The 17,357-nt window shown below is 28.0% G+C and overlaps 1 protein-coding gene across 1 annotated transcript; it reads right to left on the bottom strand.

Moving 5' to 3' along the window:
* Positions 1-5,562: 5,562 nt before the first annotated feature.
* LOC117906978 (ornithine decarboxylase-like) lies at positions 5,563-7,153 on the bottom strand. The gene has a single exon (XM_034820276.1). The coding sequence runs from the start codon at positions 6,805-6,807 to the stop codon at positions 5,563-5,565; it is 1,245 nt and encodes a 414-aa protein (XP_034676167.1). The 5' UTR covers positions 6,808-7,153.
* Positions 7,154-17,357: the final 10,204 nt, after the last annotated feature.

The raw sequence follows: 17,357 nt of genomic DNA, 5'->3' as shown, positions 1-17,357 counted from the left end.
TATTTTGCATTGTTAAAATTTGTAATTTTTATTTATATAAAATAAAAATAAAATATGTTTTTCATATTTATTTTTAAATTATTTATAAACACTTTAAATCTTTAATCATAAAATAATATATATATATTAAATCATTAATGAAAATAAAATTAATATAAAAATAAATACATAATAAACAAATTTAGAGGTATACGATATAAGATTTTATATATCAATATTAAATAAAAATAATAAAATATTTATTTATGTTTATAAATCTTATCATATATAAATTAAATAAAAATATTGTTGTCATATTATTTTGTTATATATATTTTTTGAAATTTTTATATGTTTATGTGAAGATGAAAATCAATAATCATAGTTTTAGCCTTTTTATTATGATTTTAACTTTTTTCTTGGTAAAGATATTTAATTTTTTATTTATATAAAATATAGAATAAAATATATATTTTATAACAAATTTAAAATTTTTCCATGTTAAATTTATACATCTTTCATGTATCTTTAATATTTTTGCATACTAAAATTACACATCTTTGAAGTGCGCAAAAAAAAAAATAACACCTTCCTAAACACTCTAAATTGGTTTGAGTACTTGGTAAGTAAAAAATTAAAGTTTTAATAAAATTTTAAAAAATTAATATAAATTATTAAATATAATTTGTTATGAAAAATATTTTTTTATTTCATATAAATAAACAATTAAATATTTTAATCAATAAAAAATTTAGAACCATGATCAAAAAGGTAAAGTCGTGATCATTAATTTTGATTGCCAAATAAAATTTTTAAAATTTAAAAAAATACAAATAATAAAATAAGATTATAAGATTTATAAAATAAATAAATATTTTTTTAACATAATATAGAAGATCTTATGTCCTAAACCTCTACATTTATTAGTTATGTATTTATTTTAATATTCAATTTATTTTTATTAATTATTTATCATATATTATTATTTTATGTTTAAAATATCAATAAAATAATAAAAATCAATTAATATGAAGTGGTGAAAAAAATTGAAATTAAAAAAAAATTCATGAAGCTAGTAAATTGAAAAAAAAAAAAATCATGTGCCAGTGGTTGGTTGCCACATTTCAAAGGTGTTTTTTTTTTTTAAGATAATCATGATGCTCTCTGACGTGTCAAAAATAAAAATAAAAATAGGTAGGTGATGGGAGTAGGAGAGAAATAAAAATAGGTAGGTGATGGGAGTAGGAGAGATGGGTAGAGAGAATAATAAAGGGAAACTTGTGTTTTGACGGGGTGATTTGGTAAATATATATTTTTGAGAATCCAACTTTTTGAAATCTGAAAACTAGTTTTTAATTGAAAAATTATATCTATTTTTATGCACTTTGAGCCGGCTACATTTTTTATACCGATATTGCCCTTTTCTTTTTCTTTTTTTTTCCTCTCGTAACCGCATCTCCCTCCCGTGAAACTGGCTGGCCGGCGTCATCACCGGCCGCCACTCACACCTCGTTTGATTCCCAAGAAAATCCATCCCCCATTCGATTTCCTAGAAAATTCATCCTCGTTTGATTTCCGAGAAAATCCATGCAAAATCCCCAGGAAATCCAAAACAATTGTTTTTTTTTTTGCTCCCTGTGTTTTCTGGATCTGTTCTAGGGGTCTCTTTGTTGTTGTGCCATTGGATTTAAATTTCACGAACCCTAAATCCACGATTTTTTAGCCAGGCTGAAAAACACAACGGCGGCGGCGGCGGAAGCAAAAAAAATCCTCGTTTGATCCCCAAGAAAATCCATCCCCCATTCGATTTCCGGGAAAATTCATCCTTGTTTGATTTCCGAGAAAATCCATGCAAAAGTCCCAAGGAAAACCAAAAAAATTGCTTCTTTTTTGCTCCCTGTGTTTTCTGGATTTGTTCTAGGGATCTCTTTGCTGTTGTGCCATTGGATTTAAATTTCACGAACCCTAAATTCACGATTTTTGAGCTAGGCTGAAAAACACAATGGCGGCGAAAGCAAAAAAAAAAAAAATCCCCGTTTGATCCCCAAGAAAATCCATCCCCCATTCGATTTTCCGGAAAATTCATCCTCGTTTGATTTCCGAGAAAATCCATGCCAAACCCCCAAGAAAAACCAAAAAAATTGCTCCTTTTTTGCTCCCTGTGTTTTCTAAATCTGTTCTAGGGGTCTCTTTGCTGTTGTGCCATTGGATTTAAATTTCACGAACCCTAAATCCACGATTTTTGAGCCAGGCTGAAAAACACAACCTTTGTCTGTCGGCCGGTGAGAGGTATGAGTGGCGGCCGGTGATGACGCCAACCGGCCAGTTTCACGGGAGAGAGAGGCGGATGGTGGGTACGGGAAAAAAAAGAAAAAAAAAAGGGCAATCTCGGTATAAAAAATGTAGCCGGCTCAGAGTGCTTAAGAAAAATATAATTTTTCAATTAAAAATTGGTTTTCAGATTTCATAAAATTGGGTTCCCAAAAGTAAATATTTGCCAAATCACCCCGTCAAAACACAAGTTTCCATAAAAATAAGTAGGTGATGGGGGTAGGAGTGATGGGTAGAGAGACTAGTTTTGGAAATTTTTACAAAATGTACGTGTTTTGTTTTCAAAGTTAAAAATCTAACATTTAAATTTTTTTTTTTTATGTGGCCGTGATTCTCCCTTTCCATTTTTCTTTATTTGTTTGATGGCCACGTAGGAAAATCATCAGCCCATGTAAGATATGATATGTTGGGATGTGGGCCTCACGTTATCAATCACGAAGGAGAACTGGAGAAGCGGCCAGAAATGGGAGAGTTTGACCGATTTGATAGAACATTGTTCCGCCATACAAGTCAACAGCTACGTCTACTTGTTCGATGCTATACTTCCAACAATTCGTCTTGTCTATAAAAGCGATTGGAAATATTTCAAAAAAGATAGGCATACCACGTACAAAAAGTTTATAATCTGTGTCCTAAGTTCCTAACCAACAACTTTTCCATCCATATTTCCGACGGCACAATTGCGTTTTTGACGCAATTAGCCCAAAACTTAAGATTTGACTCATAAAAATTATATAATTAATAAAAATGATATAAAATATAAAAAAACTAATATGCATTTCAAAATTATTTTGAGTATTTTTTACTATAATATTTGATAAAATTATTATTTTGTTTTTAATAATTATTTTAAAATTTTAGTATTTTTAGAAAACAATTTTTTTTTAAATATATTCTAAAAATATATCATTTTAAAAAAATAATTTTGACATATTTTTAGTTATTTTTTATATACACAATTTTAAAAATAGATATTTTCTAAGATCTTTGATTTTTAAATAATAATAATAATATATTTTTTATTTTTTGGAAAATGGTATTTTTTTTTCCAAATCACTAAATTAAATTAAATTTTATCGAGGTTTAAAAAATAAATAAAATTTAAATTAATGTTTTTCTACTCTTTTTTTTTCATAATCAATAAATGTCATTTTTTGAAAGATAAAAAATTTATATCCTTCATATCAATTTTCACACTTTTTCTATATTTTGAACTTAAATGGTAAATTTATATGAATCAAAGCTTAATTTTTTTGCTCAACTAGGTCCAAAACACAATTGTCTCATTTTCTATTGAACCGGGCCGGATCATTATTGATTTAATAATAAAAGGCTAATTTTTTTTTTAGGAATTTTAGATCAAACTTTTCATAAACTTTGATCCCATTATTACCTTCCACCAACTCTTGGATATATTTCTTATTGAAAGTATCCTTGATCCCATTAATAACAAATATGACCAAATAATTTGTTAGAGATAGTTGCTTAAGTAAGAGCAACTCAATAGGATTCATGAAAATTATTTTTTAGAATAGTTTTTTATTATTTAAAACATAAAAATAAAAAAAAAAGTTTAATAATTAAAAATTATTTTTTATTAAGAATAAAAAATAAAATATTTTATTATTATTTTCACTTATTTTTTAAAAGTTATTTTAACAAAATAATCATACAAAAACATGTAAAATGATAAAAATAAAAAATAAAACATTAGATATAAAATTTATTTTTCAAACATATTTAAAAATATTAAAAATGTGTTAAAAATATTTTAAGTTTTCAAACAGACTTTTATTTTATAAAAATTCAAAAACTATTTTTAAAAGTTAAAAATACCTTTTTTGCTTTTTTTAATGTTTTGGCTTTATCAAAAATTTAAAATTTTAATTTTTTTTTTCACAATTTCATCACTTCATATGCATTGATTTCAATTATTTAAGAACATTTTAAATATAAAATAAAAATAAATAATTAATAACTAATGAAAACAAATTTAATATAAAAATAAATACACAATGAACAAATTTAGAGATTTATAATATAAGATTTTTAGATTGCTACTAAAAAATATTTATTTATTTTATAAATCTTATTACATTGTCATATTATTTTAATATTTTTATTTTTTAAAATTTTCAAATTTTCATAATAAAATCAAAATTGATGATTATGGTTTTAACTTTTTGCTTATGGATTTAATTTGATTGTGGTTTTAACTTTTTTCTTAATTAAAATATTTAATATTTTTAATTAAAGAAGATAAAAACTTGGTTGTGGTTCTAACATTTTTTTTATTAAAAATTTTAATTTTTTGTTAAAAAATTGTATTTAATCATTTATATTATTTTTAAAAAAATTATTAAAAATTAAAATTTTTGCACACTCAAATTGTGCACAAATAGACACAACCATTGGAAAAAAGGACATCACTTTTGTTTTTTATATAAAAGAGTAATACCTTATTTTCTAAGAGCTGTATTAATTAATGTTATTTTTATTTTTTATAAAAGAGTGATATCCTTTTTTTTCTAAGAGTTGTGTTGCACAATTTTCACTATGCAAAAAAAATATTTTTTAATAAAACTAAGAAAAAATTAATATAAATTATTAAATACAAATTGTGCATGAAAAAATATTTTTTATTTTATATGAATAAAAAATAAAAATTATATTAAAAATTTTCATTAATTATTTATTATATATTATATATTATTTTATATTTAAAGGGTTCATAAATAATTAAAATAAAAAGATAAAAGAATGAAAAAAAGAATTAAAAAATTCATAAAAAATGTAACTAACATATCAAAAAAAAAAAGTAAAAAAACTAAAATAAAGAAAGAGAAAATAAAAATAAAAATAATTTGGGACATATGTCAAGCTTAAAAAAAATTGACAAACATAATAAATAAATAAAGAGAAATTATATGACATGGGTGGTTACCACATGTCAATTTTTGTTTTTTGTTTTTATTTTTTTAAGATAACCATGGTGATTTTGACTTTTTGAGAAGAATTGAACTTTTTACATGTACAATCTAGTAAGAAAAGAAATTATATGATTTCTCTTTTCTAGAAATGGATAAGGAAAATAGTTTAATTAAATTATAAAGCACACCATTACAACAATTCATGTTTATTATTAATATTCCAAACTCCAAAGCAAAGACACAATCGATTTTCTTACGTAAATCTCCCCAAAAGGGACAAGAAGGAAACGATTGTCAACAACCATCCAAAAAGCACTACGTCTCAGGTTGGATTCGAGTAGACTAGGTGGGTCGTAACCGCGGACATGTTAAACCCATTGAAGTTGGACCCGGCAGCAGCGGTATAAGCTCCCATTCTTGGAAACATCAGCCAATCATTGACCTGCAGTTCCGGCAACTGGTGACCGGTCAAAACTGTATCAAGTGCGTCGCACGTGGGTCCAAACACTGTAGAGGAGTAAGTCCTAACTCGACGGCACGTGGGGTTCACGCTATTGGAGGTGCAAGCGAGAGGCTTCGCGGTCACAGTTGCATGGTCGTTTAGTATACAGTTCAGAGAGCCGTAAATGCCGTCGTTGATCCAGTACTCCCTCAGCTCCGACCTCACACGCTTCCCAATAATATTGGTGACCAGAGTGAAAGCCGATTCGGCGAAGTACCTGCCTGGCTCGGCTATGATGGTTAACCCATGTTCGTTAGGGAAGTAGGCTTGGAGAGACGATTTGATAGCAGAAGTGGCGTCATCGAAGTGCGGCCCAGATGTAAAGCCGCCACCGATATTGAGCACATGCATTCGAGGCAAGCCGAGCCGCGAGGCTGTATCAAACACCGCCCTCGCTTCTGCTATCGCCCCCCGGTAGGCCTGCCCAAGGGTGGCGCCGCTACCAATATGGAAAGACACGCCGGAGACAGTAAGCCGAGCGTCTTGTGCAGCCTGGAGGAGCGGCGTCACCTCCTCAGGGAGTGCACCATACTTGGACTCTAATGGACACCGTGCTCCGCTATCATCCGGAGGTTTCACCCGGATCAATAAGGCACATTTCGGGTGATATTTTCGAATTTTCTCGATTTCATCCCTTGAATCAAAAGTTGTCAAGTTAACGCCTACGCTTGCGGCGTACTTGATATGAGACTCGGCTTTACATGGGTTTGCAAAAATAATCCGATCCGAAGAAACTCCAAGACCCAAAACGGTCTCAATCTCCGTGCGGCTAGCACAGTCAAAGCTTGAGCCGAGAGCCGCTAGTGCAGCAAGAAATGTGGGGTCCGGGTTGCACTTGACAGCATAAAAGGGTCGAACCAGAGGCAGAGCCCGAGACCACTTCTCCATGAGACTCACCACCACACCCAAATCAAGCACATAAAATGGCTCTTTGAGCTCTTGTTTCTTGGAGATCATGGAAAGAACGAAATCAGTTAATCCATCTTTTGATAGAGCCGTTACCCTCTTACCCCTCACTCCTGGTGCGCCCAATATTGCCTGGAGACTCTTGTGGTTGGAACCCATGGCTGGTTAAGAGAGCTTTGGAAGTGGTTTTGTCTGTGGGAAAGATATATACATAAATATATTTAGGGAGATAAAGAAAGGAGGCATCTACCACCACGAGTATTTGATGGAGAAAAAGAAGAAAGTTGTCCACAATTGAGTTGCTTTTTGATATGAACAGAATCAACAGGTTTGAGATTCCGTGGTAATGAATTGAATTATAGCGTTAATTTTGATTGGATTCTTTGGTGGACCAGCATTGCATGGGATGTTAAAATTGTTCTAAGCGCGGAATTCACGCGTAAGTGGCTAAAGGCGAATGGGAGGAGGCTATGTGTAAAAAAAGGATCCTGACTCGCTATTTATATCTTCACGTACGCTTACTTTACATTTGTTAAAGCACTTAAGGCCCAATCCTGAAATTCACCCATTCCGGAGAATTCATCCTTTTGAATATAGTTCTCTTCCATTCAAAAAAAAGGAGCCTGCATTGGACTACCAATATTTCACGTGTGGAAAACTGGAAAAGGGTGGCCATTTCACATTTTTTCTCTTTTCCTCCTCTCGATTCATATGGAAATTAACTGTACAAATATGACTTCATATGAAAATTAGCTGTACAAATATGACTATAAAAAATGCTTTATTCAAAGCCAGAAGTGCTCAAAACATATAAAATATATTCATAGAGTGGTGGTGAAGTTGCCCAACCATTCCACTTGAATAGTGAGATAAGTGCTTCTGTGAGCATGAATTATTTGACTAAGAAGGCTAATTATAGATGGAAGCGGGGCCAACAATTTGAAATATCTGCTTTTTCAGATACGTGAAAAATTATTTGAAAGAATCCTAACAGAAACGTACGGGGCGCAATGTGATGGATTTGCGGAAATTAATAATGCCGAGACGACATAAAAGGGTCGAATCCTTGGGAAACCCTGAGTCGGATCATTTTCGAGTCCAGTTGTCCATGAGACTCACCACAACACCCAAATTCAGTACGTGAAACGGCTCTCTCACCTCTTGTTTCTTGAAGATGATGGATTGCACGAAATCAATTCATACGTATTTGGGAAGTGACAGTGATATGTGACCTTTTTACCCCTTCTTGTACCCTGGAGTTTCGTGGAACTTCGACCCATGAGCTTATATGCCAAGAGACGAGGAAAATCTTCGGTGGTGAATAAAGTAATGAAGTAAATAGTTTTTTATTTTTTAAATATGATTGATAATGGTTTTTTTCTAAACTTTATTATAAAATCATATTGTTTTTTTAAAAATTGATTTTAGAAGTTTTCAAATATTTTTTTATGGGTTATTATAATAAATGATTAAAAATATCAAGAATATATTTTTATTTTTTTTATTAAATTTAAATGCATAGTATATAGTTTCACATAATATGGTGGATCAGCTTTTCCCCTTAATGTTTGAAAAATATGATTAAATTTCAAAATTTTCTTTATTTTCTAGTTTGTGTGTGCGCCATGGATGTACGAAGTGAAGTAGCACTTCCATTCCTACCAACCAACCCATGCATGGGCAGTAGGTACCCCATGGGGCCTGAAAATATGGGCATAACCTGGAGGCCTGCTCAAAGTGTTTGACCTATTAAGAAACGTGGTAAAACACGAAGGGCAATATCGGAAGGTAACCACCCCAGATCTCCAAATGACTTGACAATCGGAGGGGTCTGTCCGGATACTACCAGGTGAACCTTGCATTGTAGGTTAGCGCACGAATAATGGAAGCCAGGAGGAAAGAAACCTAGCTCCAACATGGGCATAAATAGTAATACAATGAGACTGATACTTAATTACAAAGGTGGAGTGGTGGCGTACAACTCTAGTCCATGCATGGGATTGGGTCGCTCTTTCTTCCTTCACGACAATGGATCGAACTGATTTTATGGTACTTACCAAGGTTTGATAATTGAGATTTTCGTATTAATGAAAGTATGATAGTGACTTATAACCTAGATATTTCTATATAATTAATAGTGCATCAACCTTGAATGTTTCAATGCATCTCCCTTGTATATGAAAGAAAGGCATTCACGCCTTTCTTAAAAACGTTGGATTGTTTATTTTTACAGGTAATTTGAAAAATCATTTGTTTTAGCTCTTGTCACATCTTTGCAATTAGGGCAACCAATTAGTTAAGATTTCATTGATAAAAATATCGATAATTATGATATTCATAAAATATTATAAAAATTAATAGAATATTTAAAATATTATAAAAACTTTAAAATATTATATAAGAAGTAAAAAATTAATATTTAAAAGTTATTTTTGATAAAAAAAAATCAATACTTAAAATTTATCATAATAATATCCTTTATATCAATTAAAAATAAAAAATATTATTATGATAACACGTCTAATTTTAAAATATATTTAATATTAAAATTATGATTCATTATAAACTATATCAAATAAATAAATATATATATATAAAAAAATTAATGTTCATATTTTTATATTTAATAAATATATAAATTATATAAAAAAAACTCTTAAGAAAATTATGTTTTTATATAATAAATTAAATCAAATATAAAAATAAAATAATTAAAATTAATTTATTTAATAATCGAAAAATTAGTAAAATATCCAGAAATATCATTGAAATATAAATATGAAAAAATCAACAAATTGGCATATCAAGATCCATGAATATTAGATATATCAAAGATATATTAATGATATATTCAGATATTGTAAATCCCTACCAAATTAGACAATGCATGCATGCATGACCATATGCATAAATAGTAATACAATGAAAGTAATGCTTGATTACAAAGGTGGTGTGGGGGTGTACTAACTCTAGTCCATAAATGGGATTGGGCCACTCTTTCTTCCTTCACGACAATGGAACTGAATTGATTTTATGGCAAGGTTTGGTAACTGAGATTTTCGTATTAATGGAAGTAGATATCTCTATATAATTAATAGTGTATCAACCTTAAATGTTTCAATAGAATGTTGGATTGTTTATTTTTACAAATCATTTGAAAAATCACATCTTTGAAATGATGGGCAACCAATAGTTAGGACTCACCACCCAGTAATGGCTAGTTAAAACGCAATATTGATTTAAGGGTCAAACTATGACGCGAAAACAACCATTTGCCACTGTATTTCTGAATGACTGCAAGTGAGATTGTTACAAGTGTAAATAATACAAAAAAAAAAAAACCATCAGTAAAGTTAGCAACCTGGTTTAGAACGTGATACATTTCAGTTTTCTGTACAATTTTTTTTTAGGGTATGTTTGGTTGAAAAAATAGATTAAAAAATATATATAAAAAAAATAGGAGGAGAGAAAAATTAAAGAAAAAAAAAATTTGAAGTTACTTACGACTTCAAATTTATTTAACTTATTTTAAATAATCGATATAAAAATTAAATAATTTAAAAATATATAGAAGAGTTTGTTTAATTAATTATAAATAATTTAATTATTTATATAATTTTAAAGGTAAATTAAATATAAAATAATTATAATTTTGAATCATTTTATTAAAATTTAACGTCATACTTTTTATACCCTTCACAAGTTTTTGCTGTGTTGATCACATTATACCTTGAGTTTTTTCTAGAAATGTATTTTGAAATTTCTTATATCAAGCCAATATTTTAGGTTATGTTTCATTCGTACAAAATATTAAAATTGATAAAAACTTATGGATTTTAAAATTATTTAATTTTTATGTAAAAAAATGAAATAAATAAATGAATTTGAGATATTATATAAAATAATTTATTAACTTAAAAATAATTATTTTTTATTTTACTTTTTCTTTATATATTATTTTCATCATATTTTTTTCCCACATTTTTCGATAATCAAACGAACCCTTGATATATTTATTTCATAAAAGTCACTCTCCCATACCTATATATTTATTTTAGAGAAACGTGAAGCACTCCCATAAAAAATCTCTTCCTCTCATACATTATTTTATTTTAATTTCTTAAATAAAGTCTTTATGTGAATTTTATAGTGATTTTATGAAGCATTTATAATATTTTTAACATTTAAATTTTTTTATATTTAAGTATTATAAAGATTAAAATATTTCATAAAATTATTATCAAATAGACTCTTCATTTTGTGATCCATCCCACCTCTAGAAAAACTCTTTTTTTTTTTTAAGGCCCAAGCCCATTAGTGTAATGACAATGGCCCATGCTTAGACAAAGCCCACTGTTACATCAACATTATTTCAAGGATATGTAGCATGACTAACAAGTTATTCTAATTGCTGTTGTGTTAAATAAACATTCTAAATCTTTGAAAAAAAAAATTATTTTATATAATTAAGATAAAATTATTTCTAAATTAAATTAAAAATAATAATATCTTAATATATTTATGGATATCATAAAATACAAAAAAAATATAATTTACCCAATAAAAATATAACTAATAATTAGTTAGAAAATTGATAATTAAATTAGATATTCATTAATTTTAAATTTATTTTTTATTTTTCTTCAAATTATGTTTCATTCTACTTTTCCCTTTTTTTGCTTTCATTTTTTCTCAAATTTTCTATCTGAGAAAAAAATGCTTTAAAAAAAAAAGATAAAATTAAAATACAAATATTTGTAAAATAAGTTTATATAAACGTGCAACTCTCTCTCTCTCAACTGGAGAGGACAGTGGTTGCCTCTCCACGGCAATTTCATGGACACGATCCACCTTTTCTGGGATGACTTTATGACAATTGGAAAATGAGGATTTTTTTTATTTTTTTTTTTAATTTTTAACAAGCAGAAACTATACAAGGGCACGTTGTTCTGTACTTTGAAATTTCTTTTCCTGGTGAAAGTATTCTTACTACAACACTTTTACTGAGAATATTTAAGGGTATTTTATTTAGTGAAGGGAATTCTATAAGAAAAGAATGAAAGAAGTGTGATTTTTGGAAATAGTTAAAAAATAATTCCTAGAATACAATATTTTATTTAAAATTTAAGGCTATGTGTTGATTTAAGAAAAATGCAAATAAAAGAATAAAAGAATGTTAAGAAAATGAAAAAAAAAAAAATTAAGGAAGTTCAAGGGTCTTTTTGAGAAATATTTTTTAGAATAATTTTTTATTATTCATAACAAAAAACACATAAAATAAATTTGGTAATTAAAAACTATTTTTATTTTTTAAAAATAAAATAACGAAATAGAATGTTTTCAGATAACATTTTTTAATTGCTTTTTATTTTTTTTATTTTTTTTCTATGATTGTTTTAATAAATAATTTTATAAACATATAAAATACTAAATATAAAAAGTATTTTAAAAATATGAAAAAACATGTTAAAAACTTTTTAGGTTTTAAAACAAGCTCTTGTTCTACAAAAATGAAAGATCAATTTTAAAAAATTGTTCTCAAAAAATAATTTTTTTAAATTGTTTTAAAAAAGCAATTACAAATACACTATTTTTTATATTTGGTTATATGTATATAATTAAAATTATGTGAAATTTTACATATTATTAGATTATTTAATCTTTATATAAAATTATTAAAATAAGTTAAATGAGTTTGAAGTATCATAAAAATAATTTATTACCTTTAAATTTATTTTTTATTTTTTATTTTATTTTCCACTTTGCTTTCTCTTAAAATTTATGGGAATCAAAATTAACTTAAATGTTTTAATCTAAGTCATCTTTTAAGAAGCACTTATCAAAATGTTAATTTAAGATTATTTCAAACATTTTTTTGGATTTTGAAAAATTAAATATTTTTATTTTGTCAAACACCTAGATCTTATATAGTAGTATATTAAGAAACAATTCATAGAAAATACATTTTAAAAATAAAATTAATACATGTTGATGTATTAATCAACATGTATTAATTTAAGTTTGACAATTTTATTTCATTAAGATATAAAGCATTGATGTGCTTGGAGCTTCATTAGAATCAACTTTAGATTGGTTTAGAGTCATTAAATTCAAGGTTCATATGCATGTAAGGATTAATAAAATTTTTAAAATGATCAATACAATAAATTAAATTGAAAACTATAGAGAAAAGCTAAAAAAATGATCGAATTAAAAAGTTGATTAATAGTCTGTTTGGTAGTGACTTTAGGAAGCGGTTCTAATATTTTTAATGCTTCAAAATTTTTATAATTTAAATATTAAAAATGTTATAAACATTTTATAAAATAACTTTCAAACTCGTTTTAAGATTTAAAAAAAAATGTTTTAGAAAAAAAATTAAGTGCTTGCTAAAATTTAAGAAATATTTTTAAAAAATTTTAAAATTACTTATAATACATTTAATTAATGATTCTCTTAAAAAAATTTACAAAAAAAAAAAAAAACTTTTATTATAAGTACTTTGAGTTAAACAAGTCAAACACACTCAACAAGCATTTAAACCCCCAAGTGCTCAACCTGGAGTGAATTTTTTGTGTTTCTTGCTTCATTTTTAATGCAAAAAATTATTATTTTCTTTAATGTTTATTATTATTTTTTAAAGAAAGCTTTTTTTAATTCGAACACAAGCCCATGATTTATATCGCATCAAATCTTAATAAAGGTTTTGAAATATTCATTAAAGAGTATAAGAGAGGACAACGTTGATGAGTAGAAAAATAATTAACTTTTTTTATTCAGCCAAAAAAACACCACCCGAGCTTGAAACAAAATAAAAATTTTACAAATAAACTACGTTAAGAAAAATACTTCTTTCACTTTTGTGAGAAATCACTTGAAAATATCATATCCGGCATGCACTTTTAAGCGCGGGGAGGAAATAAAAGAGTAGTAAATGTGAAGTGCGAGGAAGAGAGTGGCGAGAAATGAAGAAGGGAATCTTTGTCCCAGTGCAAAAAGTAAATGCACTCATCCTGGTAAGTCATTAAGTGTGTAAATGCCGAGAGAATCTCACTTTTTTCCCACCTCTCCAATTTACTCTTCCTATTAAATATGTCCCAACGCTCACCGCCCTCTGGCATTTACTGTCCTCAACTAACTTCTATCTATATTTCTTCTATACCTCAAGAAATGAAGCAAAATGTACATGGGTTAATTTAACCCTCTATCAGACTATCATCATATGATGGTTGAGATCATGAAGGTTATAAAAAAAAAAACTATAAATTTTTATTAAATGATTAATTTGATTAATAATTATTTATATATTTTTTTCCCTTTTCTACTGTAATAAAACTGTAGAAAATTAAATCGCATCCAAACAGGGTATAATATGTGAATTCATTGCACTAGCTGCATTGACTAATTTCTCTAAGTTTTAATAAATGTCTAGTCTGATAGGTACTTCTCATTGATTGAGCGGCACAGTTGGGGAAAGCCTAGATTCAAGGCCATTGGCTCTTTTCTTGCAAAGAATTCAATAAGATTTTAAAAATAAAAAAACATTTCCAGCTTTTCAGAACAAAATTCAAGGCTGATATTAGTAAGGTAGGTCACAACAGTGATGACGGTGGCTGTGAAAATACCCAGAGGAGAACATATTGTATGGTATTTTAAAGCAATCTAAAGTTAATTATTCATAACATTGATTTTTAAGGCTATGTTTGGTTGTCGAAAAATTTGAGGGAAAATGCGAGGAAAATAAAATACAAAGAAAAAGTAGAAGGAAAGAAAAAATGAAGGAAAATAAAAAAATAGATTAAAAGTTAATAAATTATTTTTTTTGTTACTTCAAACTCGTTTTATTTATTTTAACTCATCTATATAAAGATTAAATAATTTAAAAATACATACGTTTTTAATTAGTTTTAATTATATTTAATTTTCTTTTATATTTTTCATAGAACAACAAAAGATGAGAAAATCATTTTTCTTAACATTTTTTTTCTTCCTTTGTACTTTCCGGGAACCAAACATATAAATCTTCCTATCATGCCTTTTCAAGGGAAAAAAATAAAAATATTCAAGAAAATAAAAAGTATGCTATTAATTTTTCTGCTATTATATGTAATTTTATAATTTATTATGATAAAATTAAAATATTCGTAAGAAAGAAAACAGAGGGGAGAACTATCTACTCACCGGAAAGCAAGAAAAATAGGAGGCCCTTGCGTGAGCAGAAAACACCATAATGCCCCAAAAAAATTATATTTGCACTCTTTGAAAGAAGGGTAGACTCGACCTTTACCATCTATTGGTAGATGGAAACAGGCTATTTTGAGAAAGAATCACGTGTAGAGAAAAAGGGAATGTTGGTGAAGAAATGGATTTTGAAGCCTGGAAGAAACACTTGGGTGTGGAATCTGAAAAGAGCAAATGAGTAGAAATGAAAAGGCACTGAGATATTGGCACGGCTCAATCAAAGCTAAAAGAGAAAAATGCATGCATATGTGTTTGTTTTTTCTTTTTTCTTTTTGTCTGAGTGAACCGAGCCAACATCACAGTAACTATTTCAACTCCTCGTCACGGTTGGAAAATACCCAAAAAGGGAGAATCTGAGAAGAGAAGATGGAGACAAAGCAAGGGGAGTGGAGAAGAGGAAGAGGGGGTATGTGATGGTGATGGCGATGGCGAAGGAGTAGAAACAGAGAGAGAGAGAAAAAAAGAAAAGGAGAGGAGAGGATTTTGGAAAGGGGATAGTGGTGAGAAGAAATGGGAATGTCTTGATCGAATTTAAGAAGATGGAGGCTCTGCAGGAGCATTTACAACCCTCCACTACCAGACCCTATACAAGGACCATTGCATTAATAGGAACCCATCACCCATAATATTCTCTCTCGCTCCCTTTCTCTCTCTCTTTTTCTCTCTCTCTCTCTTTCTCTCACTCTCAACCACAAGTACAGAGCTGAGGCCCCCCTACATTAATGTGAAACCGCTCCACAAGTCTTTCCATCTCTCTCTGTTTTTTCTTTTTTTCTCTCTTCTCTGAGACTAACAAACCAGGAAAACAGACAACAGCATTAATGAGGGAATCGCCCCATAACTCCCTCTGTGTCTCTGAACTCTGTATTGAATACTATATGTGGAATCTCATCGGACCAACCACCCAATTTTGTCCCTTGGTTACCAATTCGTTACCGGCGTATATTAAACTCCAGTCATCACTGATCACCCTTCTTCGCTGTTTATTTGTATTTAAGCTTGCATGGGAACGTGTATTTTCTCATTCTCGGAGGAGCATGACTTTTGAAAACCATTTTTTCTCCTTGCAAGTTCTGTTTGGTCATAGAACTAAAGCTGGGCTTTGGGCCTGGAATGGTCCAGATTCGGACTCAGATTTTTGGGCCAGTTTTTGGGGTTCGGATTTTTAATTTCGGCCTCGATACAAAACTAAAAATAAAAATCAATTTAAATAGTAGAAAATTAGTTTATGGACAAAATTTATGATTCTAATAACAGTTAAAATACAAAAATAAAATAAATATACAAATAAATCAAATATGTGAGATAGATATAGATTAAAACGGTAAAAATTATTGGTTTGTTACTCAATAAGGATTGGCAACAATTCATGTTGGTGGATCATGTTCGAGTCATATCAAAACATAAGTATTTTATTGCATAGTTCAATCCAAACCTGATATGAATAATAATCGTGTTAACTGTTTAACTCATTAATAATCAAGTCCTCCTATTTAATAATCACGTTACATATCTATATAATTAATATCTCGATCAAACATATTCATAACTCAATTAATTTATTTATTTGAAGAAAAAAAAACTAATTTATACATGATCCAAACCCACAAAAAACAATTGGGTTCATGTTGTGTTCACGAAATTGTATCAAATTTTGCCATATTCGCCTGACACAATCTATTATTTTGTGATTATCCAATTTTTTTCTTTTTTCCTAAATATGTTTTTCTATATTCTATTCATTCGACTCCTTATTTCAATCATTTTCATAGTAGTTTAATCTTCTTCTTTTTTTTTTTTAAATAAAAATATAATTTTCCTTCATTTCTTAAATAAAATTTATAATCATTTTTGTTCATTTTTATCTTAATTCATATTATTTGAAATTATAAAAATTAAAACATGCATGTCTGTCATCTCATATTAGTAATTTGTAATAGCGACCTTCAAAGTTTAGAATTAATGTACTCATAAAGTGCATTGTTATAATTTCACAAAATAATGTAACAAAAAAAAATGGGGCTAAGAAGATGCTATCACATAAAATAAAATTTTAAAAATAAAATTAAAAAAAAACCAATATATATATATAAGAATGAAAACTAAGATAAAGAAAATATAAAATAAAATAAATTTTGAATAGGAATGGTAAGGTGGGGGTTTAAGATGAGTCAACCTACCCCAACTGTCCCATTTATTTAGATCAATTCTCATTTTCGAAAAAAATAAAATAAAATTAAACATGGTAAAGTAAGACAAGACAAGTATATGAAATTCTCATACCTACTCGTCCTAATTATTATTTTTTACTTTTTCAAAAATTTTACTTTTAAAATTTAAAATTTTATTTAAAATAAACATAATTTATAACTAAATAAGTATTATATATATATATATATATAAAATTTATTTTTATAAAAATTTAATATTATATATATTAAATTTTAAAGAAATATAAAAATCAATTA

Source organism: Vitis riparia, chromosome 18 (assembly GCF_004353265.1).
Source record: "Vitis riparia cultivar Riparia Gloire de Montpellier isolate 1030 chromosome 18, EGFV_Vit.rip_1.0, whole genome shotgun sequence".
In the NCBI taxonomy this organism is placed as follows: domain Eukaryota; kingdom Viridiplantae; phylum Streptophyta; class Magnoliopsida; order Vitales; family Vitaceae; genus Vitis; species Vitis riparia.
Note: the sequence above shows the minus strand (reverse complement) of the source record. Positions and strands in the feature narration are given on the sequence as shown.